Here is a 20,000-nt window from a genome sequence, read left to right as displayed (position 1 = left end):
GTGAGTGTGAGTGTGTGTATGAGAAAAATGCATGTGTGTGATAGTAAATGTGTGTTTGTGTGTGAGACTGTGTGTTTATACAAACACAGTCCAGTACAGTTCACTCGGTTTATATATATATATATATATATATATATATATTTATTATCTCTCTTTAACGATTTTACTCTGGCTGGATAAAACATTGCTTTTTAAATATTTTTTTTAATTAAAATATATATTTTTTAAAGAGTTTAATAAAAAAATAAAATAAAACAAGGGTTAAATAAAAAGATTATATATTATTTTAAAAAATGGTTTATCAGAGTCAGAATATTTCATCTCTCTTTAAAATATTTGCTTCGGCATGATCAGAATTTTTTTAAAGTTAAAACGTATTAAATATAATAAAAACTTTGTTTATATCAGTATTACAATACATCTTTATAATATCGTTACTTCATCTTGATCAGGAAAAGTTTACAAGTTAAAACTGATAGTACTATACAGTAACATCACGGTACTGAATTATTACCATACTCGTATAATAGAAAACTTACACTTCAAAGAAGATCACGTGACTGGACTGGTAGAGTATGATATTACTATAGTACAGTTCAGAAACACATGGTAGTACCAACTCATTAGTGTAACTGGCATAATTATTGCCATATTACGATTTAAAACAACGAATCGCGTCACGAACATGTTTGTGATGATAATCATGAGCTCGTTATTAATGTCAGAAGGTTTTGAGTTAGTAATTGAAGCTAAGCTAACGTTAACTTACCTGACAAACTAACACAACATGAACTTTGAGCTTCACCAACCAAACTGATTTTAATCACTACACACCAAATCATCACTCCATTTCTGATATTACTCACATATTATCTCTGATGATTAAGTAAAAAAAAAAAAAAAAAACATTGATTAAATCTGAATCAATTGAGAGATTTATCCAAACTACCTGTTTACTGTCAGAGCTAAGCTGTTGTTTACCACACACGCACTATATGAACCATCTCTCCGCTCTGATTATGAATATATGAGTGCATTGACAGGTGTCTCGCCTCATTTATCGCGTCTTGATCCGGATCGAGTGAAAATATTTAACACGCTTTTGCACGATTGACTCTCGTGTTCAGAGTTCATCACGGTGAGTGACGTCAGCGCGCCAGGCCCCGCCCCCTGTGTGCGCGCGCACTGATCTCCGGTCAGGTGGACGCGCGGCGCGCTCTATGTTCTGAAATCACACTGAGGCTGATACACTGATCAGGGATCAGCTTTTATTTGCACTTTCAAGCGCTGCATAGCGGATCTCTCACAATCTGTAAAACAATCAGCAAGAGTACTTTGACGGTACCATCGTACATGACCAAAAAGCATGGTAATACTACAGTACTTTTTCGTTAATGACATACAAAATAACAGATTAATACAGTCGTTCGTTCGTTCGCCACATCTGATGTTCCTCTGCAATCACACACACTCAATTCTTCCCTGAGATCTGGTTCACTTAACGCAGGGGGTTTTCAATCTTTCACATGCCAAGGACCCCAAAATATAAACACAATTAAAATATATTCACAATTTTATATGGTGAAAAAGTATTATAATGTACAATACATCAAATATTATATGCAAAATATTGCGCTTTGATTTGTATATGTTACATTATTATGTTTCTCCCTTCACTTTAATGCTGCACTGTTATATTATTAAAATTATTATTTTTTTATTTCATCCAATCTTATTTTCATTTATTTTTACACTTGTTCTCTGAGCTTTTCCATGGAGACGAGATTGAAAACCCCTATTCAAACACACAGCGGATGATAAATAACCTGCAGTTACACTGAAGCCCACATGTTCTAATTAGTGCAGATGTAAACAACTAACTACTGACACTATTTCTAGATGCACATGGTGAACCGATGGTTAAAACACACGCATTAGACAGAATAAACAGCAGCGGATCAGAAAAATATTAATAGACATCATTAATGTTCACACACACACACACATACAGAATGATGCATAAAAAAAGAGAAGTGAAAGGCAGCAGGTGTAAAAGATATGCAAGGGGTCCAGAACTGAAGGCATCTTGTTTTCCACTAAAAATATCTAAACATTCTTTAACCAAAATACATTTACCTGAGAAGCAAAATTACATACATGACATTTTAAATAAATTTTAATAAATAGAATTGTTTAAGAATTATTATCACGTCTATTAATATTGTATAAAATTATGTATTTTTGGCCAATGACTGACACCATGCAGCTGAAAAGCATCTCTCCGCCCACACGCTCTTCTGATTGGCTGTGATATTTGATTGATTTGATTGCGATGTGATCTTGGTTGTGCAAACCAAGACTTAATATCTGATGTCATTTGGTTTCTCAAGTAAATTTATCTTAATTTATTCAAAAATACTGAGGAAGAAGCAAATTTCTTTGCAGTGCTTGTGGTTTGAGCAGACGTCTCTTCATCGTCCTGATGCTCACGCGTGAAGCTGCTACACCACACTGCTACTCCGCAGCTCCTCGATCAGAGCTGTGGAAGGAAACACAACAATCCCAGTGTCAGATCTAGAACCACACTGTATTTCCCTCAAGAGCAGCAGAGGAAGAGCACGACTGACCGCGGATGATTTCATCTTTGGTTTTCTGCAGCTCTTTGCGCATCTCCTCCAGGATTTCCTGTTATCAGACACAACATGCTTTAGTAAGTCAGTCTGTTCAAAAGAGAAACGAGTCGACGTGTGAGAACGAGCTGCTGACCTCTTTGAATTTCTCCAGGTCGGAACCGTCTCTGGATCCGGTGTCTCCTCCGGTGCTGCTGCCGGGCCTCGTCCTGCAAGAACCACAGACACACAGAGATCCAGTGATCAGAGATGTGCAGAACCCTCTGAACGTGCAAAACCCTCAGAGACACACAGAACCCTCAGAGACACACAGAACCCTCAGAGACACACAGAACCCTCAGAAACACACAGAACCCTCAGAGACACACAGAACCCTCAGAACGTGCAGAACCCTCAGAGACACACAGAACCCTCAGAGACACACAGAACCCTCAGAGACACACAAAACCCTCAGAGACACACAGAACCCTCAGAACGTGCAGAACCCTGAGAGACACACAGAACCCTCAGAATGTGCAGAACCCTCAGAGACACACAGAACCCTCAGAGACACACAGAACCCTCAGAGACACACAGAACCCTCAGAACGTGCAGAACCCTCAGAGACACACAGAACCCTCAGAGACACACAGAACCCTCAGAGACACACAGAACCCTCAGAAACACACAGAACCCTCAGAGACACGCAGAACCCTCAGAGACACGCAGAACCCTCAGAGACACACAGAACCCTCAGAGACACGCAGAACCCTCAGAGACACGCAGAACCCTCAGAAACACACAGAACCCTCAGAGACACACAGAACCCTCAGAGACACACAGAACCCTCAGAGACACACAGAACCCTCAGAGACACAGAACCCTCCGGGACACACAGAACCCTCAGAGACACACAGAACCCTCAGAGACACACAGAACCCTCAGAGACACACAGAACCTTCAGAGACACACAGAACCCTCAGAGACACACAGAACCCTCAGAGACACACAGAACCCTCAGAGACACACAGAACCCTCAGAAACACACAGAACCCTCAGAGACACACAGAACCCTCAGAGACACACAGAACCCTCAGAACGTGCAGAACCCTGAGAGACACACAGAACCCTCCGGGACACACAGAACCCTCCGGGACACACAGAACCCTCAGAGACACACAGAACCCTCAGAGACACACAGAACCCTCCGGGACACACAGAACCCTCAGAGACACACAGAACCCTCAGAGACACACAGAACCCTCAGAGACACACAGAACCCTCAGAGACACACAGAACCCTCCGGGACACACAGAACCCTCAGAGACACACAGAACCCTCAGAGACACACAGAACCCTCAGAAACACACAGAACCCTCAGAGACACACAGAACCCTCAGAGACACACAGAACCCTCAGAGACACGCAGAACCCTCAGAGACACGCAGAACCCTCAGAGACACACAGAACCCTCAGAGACACACAGAACCCTCAGAAACACAAAGAACCCTCAGAGACACACAGAACCCTCAGAGACACACAGAACCCTCAGAGACACACAGAACCATCAGAACGTGCAGAACCCTCAGAGACACACAGAACCCTCAGAACGTGCAGAACCCTCAGAGACACACAGAACCCTCAGAGACACACAGAACCCTCAGAAACACACAGAACACTCAGAGACACACAGAACCCTCAGAGACACACAGAACCCTCAGAGACACACAGAACCCTCAGAAACACACAGAACCCTCAGAGACACACAGAACCCTCAGAAACACACAGAACCCTCAGAGACACACAGAACCCTCAGAAACACACAGAACCCTCAGAGACACACAGAACCCCCAGAGACACGCAGAACCCTCAGAGACACACAGAACCCTCAGAGACACGCAGAACCCTCAGAGACACGCAGAACCCTCAGAAACACACAGAACCCTCAGAGACACACAGAACCCTCAGAGACACACAGAACCCTCAGAGACACACAGAACCCTCCGGGACACACAGAACCCTCCGGGACACACAGAACCCTCAGAAACACACAGAACCCTCAGAGACACACAGAACCCTCAGAGACACACAGAACCCTCCGGGACACACAGAACCCTCAGAGACACACAGAACCCTCAGAGACACACAGAACCCTCAGAAACACACAGAACCCTCAGAGACACACAGAACCCTCAGAGACACACAGAACCCTCAGAGACACACAGAACCCTCAGAGACACACAGAACCCTCCGGGACACACAGAACCCTCAGAGACACACAGAACCCTCAGAGACACACAGAACCCTCAGAAACACACAGAACCCTCAGAGACACACAGAACCCTCAGAGACACACAGAACCCTCAGAGACACACAGAACCCTCAGAACGTGCAGAACCCTCAGAGACACACAGAACCCTCAGAGACACACAGAACCTTCAGAAACACACAGAACCCTCAGAGACACACAGAACCCTCAGAGACACACAGAACCCTCAGAGACACACAGAACCCTCAGACACACAGAACCCTCAGAAACACACAGAACCCTCAGAGACACACAGAACCCACAGAGACACACAGAACCCTCAGAGACACACAGAACCCTCAGAACGTGCAGAACCCTGAGAGACACACAGAACCCTCAGAACGTGCAGAACCCTCAGAGACACACAGAACCCTCAGAACGTGCAGAACCCTCAGAGACACACAGAACCCTCAGAGACACACAGAACCCTCAGAGACACACAGAACCCTCAGAACGTGCAGAACCCTCAGAGACACACAGAACCCACAGAGACACACAGAACCCTTAGAGACACACAGAACCCTCAGAACGTGCAGAACCCTGAGAGACACACAGAACCCTCAGAGACACACAGAACCCTCAGAGACACACAGAACCCTCAGAGACACACAGAACCCTCCGGGACACACAGAACCCTCCGGGACACACAGAACCCTCAGAAACACACAGAACCCTCAGAGACACACAGAACCCTCAGAGACACACAGAACCCTCCGGGACACACAGAACCCTCAGAGACACACAGAACCCTCAGAGACACACAGAACCCTCAGAAACACACAGAACCCTCAGAGACACACAGAACCCTCAGAGACACACAGAACCCTCAGAGACACACAGAACCCTCAGAGACACACAGAACCCTCCGGGACACACAGAACCCTCAGAGACACACAGAACCCTCAGAGACACACAGAACCCTCAGAAACACACAGAACCCTCAGAGACACACAGAACCCTCAGAGACACACAGAACCCTCAGAGACACACAGAACCCTCAGAGACACACAGAACCCTCAGAACGTGCAGAACCCTCAGAGACACACAAAACCCTCAGAGACACACAGAACCCTCAGAAACACACAGAACCCTCAGAGACACACAGAACCCTCAGAGACACACAGAACCCTCAGAGACACACAGAACCCTCAGAACGTGCAGAACCCTGAGAGACACACAGAACCCTCAGAGACACAGAGAACCCTCAGAGACACACAGAACCCTCAGAAACACACAGAACCCTCAGAGACACACAGAACCCTCAGAAACACACAGAACCCTCAGACACACACAGAACCCTCAGAGACACGCAGAACCCTCAGAGACACACAGAACCCTCAGAGACACGCAGAACCCTCAGAAACACACAGAACCCTCAGAGACACACAGAACCCTCAGAGACACACAGAACCCTCAGAGACACAGAACCCTCAGAGACACAGAACCCTCCGGGACACACAGAACCCTCAGAGACACACAGAACCCTCAGAGACACACAGAACCCTCAGAGACACACAGAACCTTCAGAAACACACAGAACCCTCAGAGACACACAGAACCCTCAGAGACACACAGAACCCTCAGAGACACACAGAACCCTCAGACACACAGAACCCTCAGAAACACACAGAACCCTCAGAGACACACAGAACCCACAGAGACACACAGAACCCTCAGAGACACACAGAACCCTCAGAACGTGCAGAACCCTGAGAGACACACAGAACCCTCAGAACGTGCAGAACCCTCAGAGACACACAGAACCCTCAGAACGTGCAGAACCCTCAGAGACACACAGAACCCTCAGAGACACACAGAACCCTCAGAACGTGCAGAACCCTCAGAGACACACAGAACCCACAGAGACACACAGAACCCTCAGAGACACACAGAACCCTCAGAACGTGCAGAACCCTGAGAGACACACAGAACCCTCAGAGACACACAGAACCCTCAGAGACACACAGAACCCTCCGGGACACACAGAACCCTCCGGGACACACAGAACCCTCAGAAACACACAGAACCCTCAGAGACACACAGAACCCTCCGGGACACACAGAACCCTCCGGGACACACAGAACCCTCAGAAACACACAGAACCCTCAGAGACACACAGAACCCTCAGACACACACAGAACCCTCCGGGACACACAGAACCCTCAGAGACACACAGAACCCTCAGAGACACACAGAACCCTCAGAGACACACAGAACCCTCCGGGACACACAGAACCCTCCGGGACACACAGAACCCTCAGAAACACACAGAACCCTCAGAGACACACAGAACCCTCCGGGACACACAGAACCCTCCGGGACACACAGAACCCTCAGAAACACACAGAACCCTCAGAGACACACAGAACCCTCAGACACACACAGAACCCTCCGGGACACACAGAACCCTCAGAGACACACAGAACCCTCAGAGACACACAGAACCCTCAGAAACACACAGAACCCTCAGAGACACACAGAACCCTCAGAGACACACAGAACCCTCAGAGACACACAGAACCCTCAGAGACACACAGAACCCTCAGAAACACACAGAACCCTCAGAGACACACAGAACCCTCAGAGACACACAGAACCCTCAGAGACCCCTCAGAGACACACAGAACCCTCAGAGACACACAGAACCCTCAGAGACACACAGAACCCTCAGAGACACACAGAACCCTCAGAGACACACAGAACCCTCAGAGACACGCAGAACCCTCAGAGACACACAGAACCCTCAGAGACACACAGAACCCTCAGAAACACACAGAACCCTCAGAGACACACAGAACCCTCAGAGACACACAGAACCCTCAGAGACACACAGAACCCTCAGAACGTGCAGAACCCTCAGAGACACACAAAACCCTCAGAGACACACAGAACCCTCAGAAACACACAGAACCCTCAGAGACACACAGAACCCTCAGAGACACACAGAACCCTCAGAGACACACAGAACCCTCAGAACGTGCAGAACCCTGAGAGACACACAGAACCCTCAGAGACACACAGAACCCTCAGAGACACACAGAACCCTCAGAACGTGCAGAACCCTCAGAGACACACAGAACCCTCAGAGACACACAGAACCCTCAGAGACAGAGACACACAGAACCCTCAGAGACACACAGAACCCTCAGAACGTGCAGAACCCTCAGAGACACACAGAACCCTCAGAGACACACAGAACCCTCAGAGACACACAGAACCCTCAGAGACACACAGAACCCTCAGAGACACACAGAACCCTCAGAGACACACAGAACCCTCAGAAACACACAGAACCCTCAGAGACACACAGAACCCTCAGAGACACACAGAACCCTCAGAGACACACAGAACCCTCAGAAACACACAGAACCCTCAGAGACACACAGAACCCTCAGAGACACACAGAACCCTCAGAGACACACAGAACTCTCAGAGACACACAGAACCCTCAGAGACACACAGAACCCTCAGAGACACACAGAACCCTCAGAGACACACAGAAAGCTAAGTCTGATGCATGAAATACCTGCTCAACGGAGCCGCAGATGCCGGAGAAACTGGGCTGGGAGTCTTAGGCGCTGAGTTCACCCTGTTTAAACCAGTGTCATTAATTAAACCAACTAAAAACTGTTTTGTTAAGCTGAAATTAAACAAAACATCAATATAAAATAAAATAAACAAAAATTAAAATAAGATGAAGTTGTTCAACGATTACTACCTGAAATAAAACTAAAAGAAAAAAGAAAAGTATTTAGAAATATTTTTAAAAACAAAAACTAATACAAATGACAACACCACATAACTAAATAAATAAAATTAAAATGAAAACTGACGACAGGTTTAACTGATCCTGTGAACAGACACAGAAGACGACGCGACTTTACCGTGAAACGGACGACGGCTTCTCCCACGGCTTCTTCAACACGTCTGCTTTATCTGAATGAGAAACAAAGTGCGTTTGAGGTCAGGATGTGAAGTGAAGCGTTCAGCGTAAACAGGAAGTGCGGTGAGAAGTGATTTTCTCACCTGCAGGTCTGGAGTCGCTGCTCACAGGATCAGCCTGAGAACAGAGATCAGAGATCAGCGTCGCCATCACACACAGAGCTCCAGTAAAACACAAACACACTTACGCTGCTCGCTTCAACCTTCTTCGTCCCTGGAGTGTCCGACATTTTTTTCCTGTAACACACAGAGAGGAAGATCTTTAAATAAGGCTGCAGATTGTCTGAAGGTCAACGCATGACTAAGTGGAGCCGCTTTATTCACCGAAACCATGATTTCAGAATGACTCGCCTCTAAACGCACATATACCCAGCTAACAAAAATATGTTCAAAAAGCGGTTTGCTAACGTTCCCATGACGTTATGAAAATGTTATTAATGAATGTTCTCCGACTGGTCAAAATGTCATCATTCTTCAAACATTACGGGAACGTTACTTTTGAGTGTTCTCTGAACGTTCTGAATCAAGTAGTAACATTTAAAAAACATCCAACTAAAATATTTCAGAAGAAATTATTCCATTAATGATGTATAAATAACGTTTTGAGAACATTATTAAAGACCAGATAACTTTGAACGAACGTTCTATTAACGTTGCTGGAAGAACGTTTGTTCATAACTTTGAGAACGTTCACTGGGTAAAGACAAAGTCTCTTTAAAGTCCCTGTATAATATTTACTACATTTGGTTTGAAACTTGCTTCACAACCACTATAAAAGTACAATCTATATAGCATGAATGTGTTATGCGGAATTATTACACGGCTCTGTGGAATACTTGATTCTGATTGGTCAATCGCTCCATCCAGCGGTGTGATATTCCGTGATAATCTGAAATCAATATCTCTGATCTCCATAATTATTTCTGTGGTGAAATGCTGTGTAATAAGTGTTATGACTGTATACAGTATCTCTTAAATGTCCGTCTAGTCTGAACTCGCCGCTGAAACTGCTCTCTCCGCGGAAGCCAGAGAGCAGTTCGACCAGATCAATATTTCGTGTCTAATTATTTACTTATGTGTCAAGTATCCGTGTAATAAGTGGGAAAATGTACAATCTCGTCGTAAGTAGTAGGTCATCCGGAGACTTTTCACCTACTGTGTTAAGAGTGCTAGGAATTCAGACATACTCAGCTCGTATACTGTTTTATAGTAGGGAAGTATGTGATTTCGGAGCTTCTAACGGCGGCTGCAGTGACGCAATGTCTTTACCAGTCAGCGATTGGCTCTTTAATTGAGGAGGCGGGACTTATTCGGCTATATTGTGCAATGCACTCTCTACCATTCATAGTAATATGAGTGCACAGTCTTTTAATATCTAAGTAAAGTCTTTGGTAAAGAGATGTAGGAGCTGGTTGTTAAACGACTTCCTGTCTAAGCGGATGGTTTTGGACTAAATTTATGCTATAGTATTCCAGAGCAAACATCATATGATTGTGGTGGCATTTAACTGACCGTCGAGCGAGAATTGCGCTCATTTCTCCCATCAGTCCTGGTCCTCCTCCTCCTCCTCCACTTCCTCCACCTCCTCCTCCTCCTCCTCCTCCTGAACTGGCGCTCGCCGCAGGAGCCGCCGCTCCACTGTCCTCCTGCACATCCAGTGAACAACCAGCAGAGGGCTTTTGACTTTAAGGGCCTTCATTGTACACAACAATATTCAAAGTTTTTTCGGGGGCAGAATTAAAATGAAAAACATCTTGATTTCATGTTGTTTAGCTTAGTTTGTCTCATTTTAAGTCATCTTGAGGCCCCTGGTAGAAAAGCGCCGGTCCACGACCTCATACAGTGGGTGTTTACATCTGTCAGGTGATTAGATCTGTAGTTCTGATGTATCATGGACAACACTGAAGGACCGCCCACTCCCCTGTCAATCATTCACTCGGAACATGTACAAAAGCTCAAACAGAGACAGAGCGACACGCATCATAATCTAAAAACAACGCCCATCAAGGGGGGGGGGGGGGGGGGACGTCTCAGGTTGCATATGTAACCCTGGTTCCCTAAATAGGGAACGAGACGCTGTGGAAACGCCCCTGCGTGATTGCGTCATGAAGCACGTGTGAAATCAGTCCAATGGACGAGACGCCAATTTGGACGAGACGTCATAGGTGGGTGACGTCAAGTGAAGTCATCTTTATTTATATAGTGCTTTTTACAATACGGTCACAGACAAGGAAACTATAAAGCATACCCAGAAACAGGCCGCGCTAGCTTCTGATATGCTGAAGCAAATCGATCAGGGGCATACCGGGAGTATGGCAGGGCGACGCAGCGTCTCGTTCCCTCTTCCCTATAATGTGATCCGCAACATTAGTAGGGACCTTAGGGACATAACCCCTCCTAGGGCGAAGAAAGGCTTTCACCATACCAGGTGCAAATTCCAGGCACGAAGGAGCAACCGACAAGGCTTGCAAGTCTCCAATTCTCTTGATGGAAGAAATAGCAAGGAGAAATAAAGTTTTTAGTGTAAATCCCAAGCCGGTGCTCTAGTGCGCAGGGCAGGCCTTAGCCTCAGAGTGCCAAAAAGAAAATGAGTAATGAGAGGATCTCTCCCCAATGATGCCCCACCCAAAGGAGTGTGGTAAGCATGTATTGCCGCCACATACACCTTTAAGGTGGAAGAAGATAATCCAGCACAGAAACGTTCTTGCAAATAATCAAATGCTGAACCAACAGGGCAGTTGACTGGATCCAATTGACGTTGTCTACACCAAGAAGAGTACAGTCTTCATTTCAGTGCATATAGTCTTCTCGTGGAGGGAGCTCTGGACTGGAGTATGGGTTCCACGACCTCAGTCAAGATACCCGATTCTATGAGCTGGGTCCCCTCACAGTCCACAGTTTCCACAACTCTGGGCGAGGGATATAAATTGTGCCCCCTGCTTGGGACAATAGGTTCCTCCTGATCGGAATCTCCATCGGAGAGCTGTCTAGAAGCTCTCTGTCTAGAAGGCTGGCCAGTACAGGGCTACTAATAGAAGACAGGCCCCGTCCTGGCGAAGCCTCTCCAGAACTCCTGGGAGCAAAGATATTGGAGGAAAGGCGTACAGGTATAGCCTCAGCCACAACTGAACCATCGCATCCAACCCCAGGGGAGCTGGATGCGTGAGAGAGAACCACATGGGACAGTGAGTTGTCTCTGAAGATGCAAATAGGTCTACTTGTAATTGACCGAACTTCTCCCATAGGAGCTTCACCGCCTCAGGGTGAAGTCTCCATTCCCCGGGCCTCAGCCCCTGTCTCGACAAGATATCCGCTCCCTGGTTTGATGCCCCGGAATACATACTGCCCTGAGAGACAGCGATTTCCCTTGGGCCCATAGGAGGATCTGATGAGCCAGTTTGCATAGATGACGTGACCTTAGACCCCCCCTGATGGTTGATGTAAAAGACCACCAAGAGATGGTTGATGTAAGAGATGTGTTGATGGCCCCTCAGGTCTGGGAGGAAGTTTGAGAGCTCGAAACACAGCCATAATTTCTAGCCGCTTTATGTGCCAAGAAAGTAGATGGTCCTGCCACAGACCCTTTGCAGAGTGACCACTCATGATCGCCCCCCAACCTGTGAGGGAAGCATCAGTCGTTAGCGTTACGCAATGACAAGAAGCCTCCAGCAGTGGGCAGGGGACAGTTGTGCCTGCATCGTCGTCGAATCCAAAATCATGAGCCTCAACCCCAACTTTCTTAATCTGAGACAGAACGATTTAATTTAACACGCGAATGCCCTGGAGTCTCAGTGGAGCCAGAACTGCATCCACGCATGGTGAAAGTGAATGTGAGGGGTGATAAACCTAGGCCGAAGGGAAGAATCCGATATTGGTACGCTTTGCCCCCCGAAAGCAAACCTTAGGAACTCCCTTTGATGAGGATGGATGGCTACATGGACACGTCCTTCAAATCTATTGTGACAAACCAGTCCTCGGACTGAATCTGTGACACGATCTGTTTGAGTGTAAGCATCTTGAACTTAAGTTTCTGAACCCTGCGGTTTAGTTGGCGCAGGTCTAGAATAGGATGCAACCCTCCATCCTTCTTTGGAACAATGAAGTAACGGTTGTAAAACCCTGACTCCCTGCTGGGAGGAGGAACTCTTTCTATAGCCTCCGTTCATAGAAGAGTCTGAACTTCTTGATACATAACCAGAGCCTACTCGGGCTCCACCACCATAGGGAGGATCCCTAGAAATCTGGTCGGACGAGAACCGAAGTTAATTCTGTAACCCTTTTCTATTGTAAGCAGGACCCAACGAGATATATTTGGCAGTAGCTTCCACGGCGCCTGAAATTCTACTAAGGGGATCAGTCTCTCAAGACTGGCCTCTGGTATTGGTCGAACAGCAACCTCGGCGCCCTAAAATGGTGAACCGGCAGGGAACAACCGAACTGGCAGCACTGCGGCCCTCCTCCCCCAAGAGAGCGCAGAGGAGAAATGGGCACCGTGTAATGAGGTGGAAACCATTTCTCCCAGGAGGGCCTTTCTTAGTTGAAGCCTTCTTCGAGATAATGACAGTCCTCAGAACTTGACTGCGATCGCCACCAAGACCTCCCTGATTGTGGAGGAGCCTGAGTGGCGACGCTTTGTTTCTGTTGCACTCTATGCTGTGAGGAGCTCGTATCCGGCCGAGACTGCTCCCGCCCAGCAGTCTCGGGGACCATAGTTCGGGGAGGAAGAAACTTCTGGAACGCCGTTGCTTGTTTCTTCGCCTCCTGAAACCTCTCAACGACCGTGTTAACCGAGTCGCCGAAGAGGCCAGAAGGCGAGAGCGGAGCGTCCATTAGAACAGATCTATCCCTATCTTTCATGTCGGATAGATTTAACCAAAGATGTCTCTCCGTGGCCACCAGGGCTGCCATAGACCGGCCTACTGACCTGGCCGTCTCCTTGGTGGCCAGAAGAGACAAATCTGTTGTGCGCTTTTGTGCACTTTTGTGTCTTAAACGCTTGTTTTTTGGGGTTGACAGCTTATAAAAACTTATTTCTGTTTTTTTTAGCTTGTTTGCTGTACACCTTTTAGACATTGTTTTGTTTTTTGTTATAATTCAGAAATGACAAAGAGGCAGCTTCTCGCAATACAAAGTCAATGGAGACCCTCTGCCCTCTGGTGGGCGTGGCCTAAATGCGCTCTGTCTCTATACAGGAATCTTATTAAACATCACAGATGATGAACACAGTGGATAGGGTGAACTTCGGACTGACCTTGGCCACTTTCCGTAGTTTAGCTCCAGCGAGTGCTGCGGCCAGACCTCCGTCTCCTCCTAGTCCTCCTCCTCCTCCTCCTCCTCCTCCTCCTCCTCCTCCTCCTCCTCCTCCTCCTCCTCCTCCTCCTCCTCCTCCTCCTCCTGAGGGCGGGGGCGGGGGTGGTGGACCTCCTCCTGAAGGAGGTGGTGGTGGGGGCGGCGGTGGGGGTCCTGGAGCAGGTGGAGGTCCGGGTGGAGGAGGAGGAGGAGGACCAGAGGCCGGAGCGGGAGGAGGAACAGGAGGCAGGGCTGGAGCCACAGACGCCCGTCTCTCTCTCTCCATTCGCTCTTGCTCCTGTCTCTCTCTCTCCTGCTGCTCCTGCCTGAACACACACACCAGTTACACTCAGCATCTCACTGACATCCACATGAGAACCAATTCAAAATAGAATCAATAAATGTACAAATAAACAAATACATAAATAAATGCACAAATAAATTAATAAAAGCCAACAAATTAATAAATGCACAAATATATTAACAAATGCACAAATAAATTAATAAACGCAAAAATAAATAAATAATGTATTTGTGCATTTATGCATTTATTTGTACATTTATTAATTGATTTGTTAATTTATTTTCTGTGTTTATTAATTTATTTGTGCCTTTGTTAATTTGTTTGTGCATTTTTTTTATTTGTTCGTTTATTTAACAAATGCACACATAAATAAATACAGAAATAAATTAATAAATGCACAAATAAATAAATACAGAAATAAATTAATAAATGCACAAATAAATACAGAAATAAATTAATAAATACAGAAATAAATTAATAAATGCACAAATTAATAAATAAATGCAACATTAATAAATACACAAATAAATAATATAAATGCACAAATAAATTAATAAACGCACAAATAAATTAATTAATAAATGCGCAAATAAATGCAAAAATATATTCTCAGGGACCAATAAAAAAAAATATATATATATATATATATATAAATAAATAAATAAATATTATAGAAAAATAAATATACATTATATTATACAGTATATTTTCAGAGGGACTCATAAATAAATATATATATTGTATATTCTCAGACGGACAAATAGATAGAAAACTCGTATCGCTTCTGTAATGTGACGCATGAAACAGGATGTTCAATGAGAAATAAATGTGGGTAAATGTGATGTAATTGGTTGATGAATAAGAGGCACTGATGACATCAGCTGTTACATTCTGATGATGTAGAATAAGATCCCTGATGAAGCGCTAACAGTAAGTGAAGTGAATTGGGATTGGTTTGGACTGTTGTGAAGGTCTGATCTAAAGATGATGATGATGATGATGATGATGATGATCATACCTCCTCTTCTGCTCTAACTCCTCCGCGCTCGGGCCGTTTTGAGGCGGTCGAGGAGAGGGAGGACATGCACCTGTACGACAGAGACCGAATCACACAGATCAGACCTAACTCCAAACACACAGGTAATACGAGACGGTAATAATTGCTGATCACTGACCCGAGTCCGTCTGGCCGCTGAGCACGTCGAGCGCGTGCAGCATCCCGCTAGCGAACTGAGCCGCGTCTTCTTTACTGCCGAAGTTCAGCCCCCACACCTGCCGCGAGTCCCGCCACTGGTGGAACGTGGGAGTGGCCTGGTTATACTTGATCCCGCGGACCAGAGGACAGTTAATGACCACCTGCACACACACACACACACACCTTCATCAGAACACACTGGAGTCACATTCACAAAGGACAGGATACATAAAAAATAAATCTGAATGACAACTATTTGACTGGTCTGATGAGGCCTTTGCTACTTTGTAAGGACCGTTATGCTTTGATTTTATGTTTATATTAGTATTATATTTCTTTCTTTGTATTTTACTGTGTTTTATCTAATCCGTTTGGAATTGTACAGCACTTTGGTACACACTGTGTTTTTTAAGGTGCTTTATAAATAAACTTTGATTTGATTTGAACTAAACAAAATACCATGAGGTTCAGACAAAAGTTAATCTCTGCTGTCTATTTAAAAAAATCTTTAAAGTCCCACTGTAGTCAATCATTTGATCCCTTAAAACTCATCTTTGATCACCAAAATTATATATTTAAATGTTTTTTTCCCTACTATACTATATATAGTAACTATAACTTAACTATAAACTTTTATCCCTGTACTTCTGAGATAATCTGAATTGTTGTAAAACAGAAATAATGATTCTCTGTGGTTAAAAAGCTTCATATCTACACATGACAACTGCTCTCTCTGGATCAGAACGCAGATCTGCATGTCTATAGGCTTATCAAACTAAAATATTAGATATTAATTAAATATTAAATAATAGCTTTCCTGCACTTTAAACAGTAGACTGTCGGCGCTTGCAACGCCAAGGTCATAGGTTCGATTCCCAGGGAAAGCAAGAACTGATGAGAATGTAAATGTGTGGCTTGAAATGCAGTGTGAGTCTCTTTGGATAAACGCGTGTGTAATGTCGGCTGTGATGGGACTCATCGAGGGTCTAATAGACAGAGCTGAGTCGTTGTCATTTAGGAGGAAGAGTTTGAATTAAGATCTCTTAAAGATGAATCATGAAGCTCTAGCATATGAATGCATTACTCCTTACATTTTGCATGGCACCTGACTTTAAGTTTATTTCAGCTACTAAAGTAGGTATATCGCCATCTACAGGGCAGTGACGGCACTACGGCGTGTGTGTGTTATCCTCTGACGGGTCAGCAAGGCCACATGATGCATGAGCAGTCGCAGTGCTTCATATACGAGATGAGGACATGATATTTATCCAATATATTGAAGCATATTGGTTTACTTGAGGACCAGTTCATCTTCGAGTCTACATCCAGCACCAGTACAACACTTCAGTTCTGTTCACGTTTCGGTTCCTCAAGCTAGATTGGAATTAGTGACTTGTAACGCAAGAGATATTTTCGCTGTGCATTTGCTCAAGTGTTGTTTTCAGGGACTTACACCTCAGACGGCGTGCATCAGCACACGAACCAAACTCACAGGAAATGAAAGACAATTCAGAAGCCGTGAGACCGAGACGTCTCAGAGAAAACCACAGAGATCTGCGGCACACAACACTTATCTGTGATGCCCAGCACGCAAATAAACAGCAGCGAATGCATTAACACACCAAACACGGAGATACTCACTATAAAACTGAACGTACAGTATCTACACACACATCTCTGTGACTTCCTCCTTCCTCGTGCTGTGGCTTCACACACACACTCCACTTCCCATTATTGTCTAAACCTGTCTCACACGTTAAATGCCCATTTACCTGGATTAAATGGCTTTAAAGGGCTGGTATAATCCCCTTTTCACAAGATGTAAAATAAGTCTCTGATGTCCCCAGAGTGTGTGTGTGTGAAGTTTTAGCTCAAAATACCGCACAGATATTGTTATATAGCATGTTAAAATTGTCCCTTTTTGAGGGTGAGCAAAAACGCACCGTTTTTGTGTGTGTCCCTTTAAATGCAAATGAGCTGCTGCTCCCGGCAGAGGGGGCGGAGCTACAAGAGCTCGTGTCCTTAGCAGCTTCGATTACCTCACACACACACACACTGAAAATTTCAAAAACTTTTAGCCTGTTATGATCAAACTGGAGTCGGACTAAGATGGAGAGACTCGAGTAGAAGCAACAGGACATTTCTGATGGTTAGTTGATGAGTTTATGTATCTGATGTGGAGTTAACGATCTTCTAGTCATTGATTAGCATATTCTGTCATGATAATCGATAAATCGTGTTCCTGGAGGCGGGGTTTATGTAAATGTTAGGGTTAGTGATGTCACTAACCCGGGATGAAGCTCGTGTAGTTCTACCAGCCGTTTGTTGTCCTTAAAAAGCAATTTCTTTAAAAGCAAATCTCCCCCTTTGCTCTGAACTTTAAGCGTCATAACTTTGCAGATGTTGTTTTTGCTCAAACAGCAACATTACACACTCACTACAGCTAGCACAGCTAAATCATAATCCACCGCCGCTTTCAGAGTGTTGTGTGGGCGTCACCTGCTGGTCCGCCTGCTGCTTGCGGCCCACCACCCGGAAGCTGTTGTTGCTGGGGTTCTGGAAGACGTGGATCCGGCTGACGGCCTGCGCTCCGGATCCGGCCGGGACCCAGCGCTTGCTGCCGTCGTCGTACATCATGACGGTGGCCCGCGCCTGACAGATGCTCTGCTCACTGCAACACACCAGCACATCATCAGTGAGTGTCACCTCACACACACACACACACACACTGAGGCTCATCCCAGCGACGGGGAACGTCCCCTCGGGGTCACCAAAGTTAATCATAGAACAATTGCCACTAATGTTCTCTACGATCAACTTAGGCTTACGATGCTTTTGGGAAACGCAGCCCTGGGCCTCACACACACACACACACACACACACACACACACACACACACACACACACACAAACACACTCACTCTCACTCTCTCTCTCACACACACACACACACACACACACACACACACACTCACACACACACTCACTCACTCACTCACTCACACACTTGCACTCACACGCACACGCTCTCTCAGGTGTGTGTGCAGTGGGGTTCGGCTCTCTCAGGGCCGGTTCTGTGCTATGCAGCGGTTATACATGAGGCCCAGGTGTGTGTGTGTGAGAGAGAGAGAGAGAGTGAGAGTGAGTGTGTTTGTCCCCATGAGGAAATCAGCTTATAAATCATACTAAGTGATGTTGTTTGAAAATGTAAAAATGCAGAATGTCTCCTGTGATGGGCAGGTTTAGGGATAGGGTTAGTGTAAGGGAATAGAATATACAGTCTGTACAGTATAAAAATCATTATGTCTATGGAAAGTCCCCATAAAACATGAAAACACAACATGTGTGTGTGTGTGTGTGTGTGTGTGTGTGTGTGTGTGTGTGTGTGTGTGTGTGTGTGCGAGTGGTTGTGCGTGTGCGAGTGTGCAAGTGTGTGTGTTTGAGTGCGAGTGCGAGTGGGTGTGCGTGTGTGTCTGTGCGTGTGTGAGTGTGTGTGTGAGAGTGTGTGTGTGTGCGAGTGGTTGTGCGTGTGCGAGTGTGCAAGTGTGTGTGTGTGTGTGTGTGTGAGTGTGTGTGACTGTGTGTGTGAGAGTGTGTGTGTGTGTGTGCGAGTGGTTGTGCGAGTGTGAGTGTGCAAGTGTGTGTGTGTGAGTGTGAGTGCGAGTGTGTGTGCGAGTGGCTGTGCGTGTGTGAGAGTGCGAGTGTGTGTGAGTGCGAGTGTGTGTGCGAGTGGGTGTGCGTGTGTGTGAGTGTGTGTGTGAGAGTGTGTGTGTGTGCGAGTGGTTGTGCGTGTGCGAGTGTGCAAGTGTGTGTTTGAGTGCGAGTGGGTGTGCGTGTGTGTGTGTGTGTGTGTGAGTGTGTGTGACTGTGTGTGTGAGAGTGTGTGTGTGTGTGTGCGAGTGGTTGTGCGAGTGTGAGTGTGCAAGTGTGTGTGTGTGAGTGTGGGTGCGAGTGTGTGTGCGAGTGGCTGTGCGTGTGTGAGAGTGCGAGTGTGTGTGAGTGCGAGTGTGTGTACGAGTGGGTGTGCGTGTGTGAGAGTGTGTGTGACTGTGTGTGAGAGTGTGTCAGGAGGATGTGGGAAACCTGTGTAACACTCTCAGTTAAACAGCATGACACAATACTGCACTTCCGCTCACATTCACTCTGAAAATAAAGGTTCTAAAAGTGTGTTTGTAAAGCGATGCACTTCCAGCGATCAGTTCTCCACAGAAGCTTCTCAGTGAGAAGAACGTTTTAATGATCTAAAGAACCCTTTGTATTTCCATGGATGTTAAAGGTTCTTTATGGAACTGTCGATGCCAATAAAGAACTTTTACTCAGACGGACATGATGATGAGATGTGATCGTTGGAAA

The 20,000-nt window shown here is 45.8% G+C and overlaps 1 protein-coding gene across 1 annotated transcript in view; it reads right to left on the bottom strand.

Annotated features, from left to right (window-relative positions):
- Positions 1–2,434: 2,434 nt before the first annotated feature.
- The window catches only part of vaspa (vasodilator stimulated phosphoprotein a), a 41,596-nt gene continuing 24,030 nt past the window's right edge, over positions 2,435–20,000 (bottom strand). The window contains exons 3-14 of the mRNA XM_056240766.1: positions 18,147–18,318; positions 15,628–15,808; positions 15,471–15,540; positions 14,111–14,474; positions 10,372–10,505; positions 9,048–9,096; positions 8,944–8,977; positions 8,802–8,844; positions 8,444–8,506; positions 2,767–2,839; positions 2,628–2,685; positions 2,435–2,539 (exon numbers count right to left, since the gene is read on the bottom strand). Coding sequence (XP_056096741.1) covers positions 2,502–2,539; positions 2,628–2,685; positions 2,767–2,839; positions 8,444–8,506; positions 8,802–8,844; positions 8,944–8,977; positions 9,048–9,096; positions 10,372–10,505; positions 14,111–14,474; positions 15,471–15,540; positions 15,628–15,808; positions 18,147–18,318 — 1,279 coding nt within the window. The 3' untranslated portion in view covers positions 2,435–2,501. The remainder of the gene's footprint in view (positions 2,540–2,627; positions 2,686–2,766; positions 2,840–8,443; positions 8,507–8,801; positions 8,845–8,943; positions 8,978–9,047; positions 9,097–10,371; positions 10,506–14,110; positions 14,475–15,470; positions 15,541–15,627; positions 15,809–18,146; positions 18,319–20,000) is intronic.

This window comes from Rhinichthys klamathensis, unplaced genomic scaffold (genome assembly GCF_029890125.1).
Source record: "Rhinichthys klamathensis goyatoka isolate OS25496 unplaced genomic scaffold, OSU_Roscu_1.1 h1tg000611l_1, whole genome shotgun sequence".
In the NCBI taxonomy this organism is placed as follows: Eukaryota; Metazoa; Chordata; class Actinopteri; order Cypriniformes; family Leuciscidae; genus Rhinichthys; species Rhinichthys klamathensis.
The sequence above is the reverse complement of the archived record's forward strand: the minus strand, read 5'-3'. Positions and strand labels throughout refer to the sequence as shown.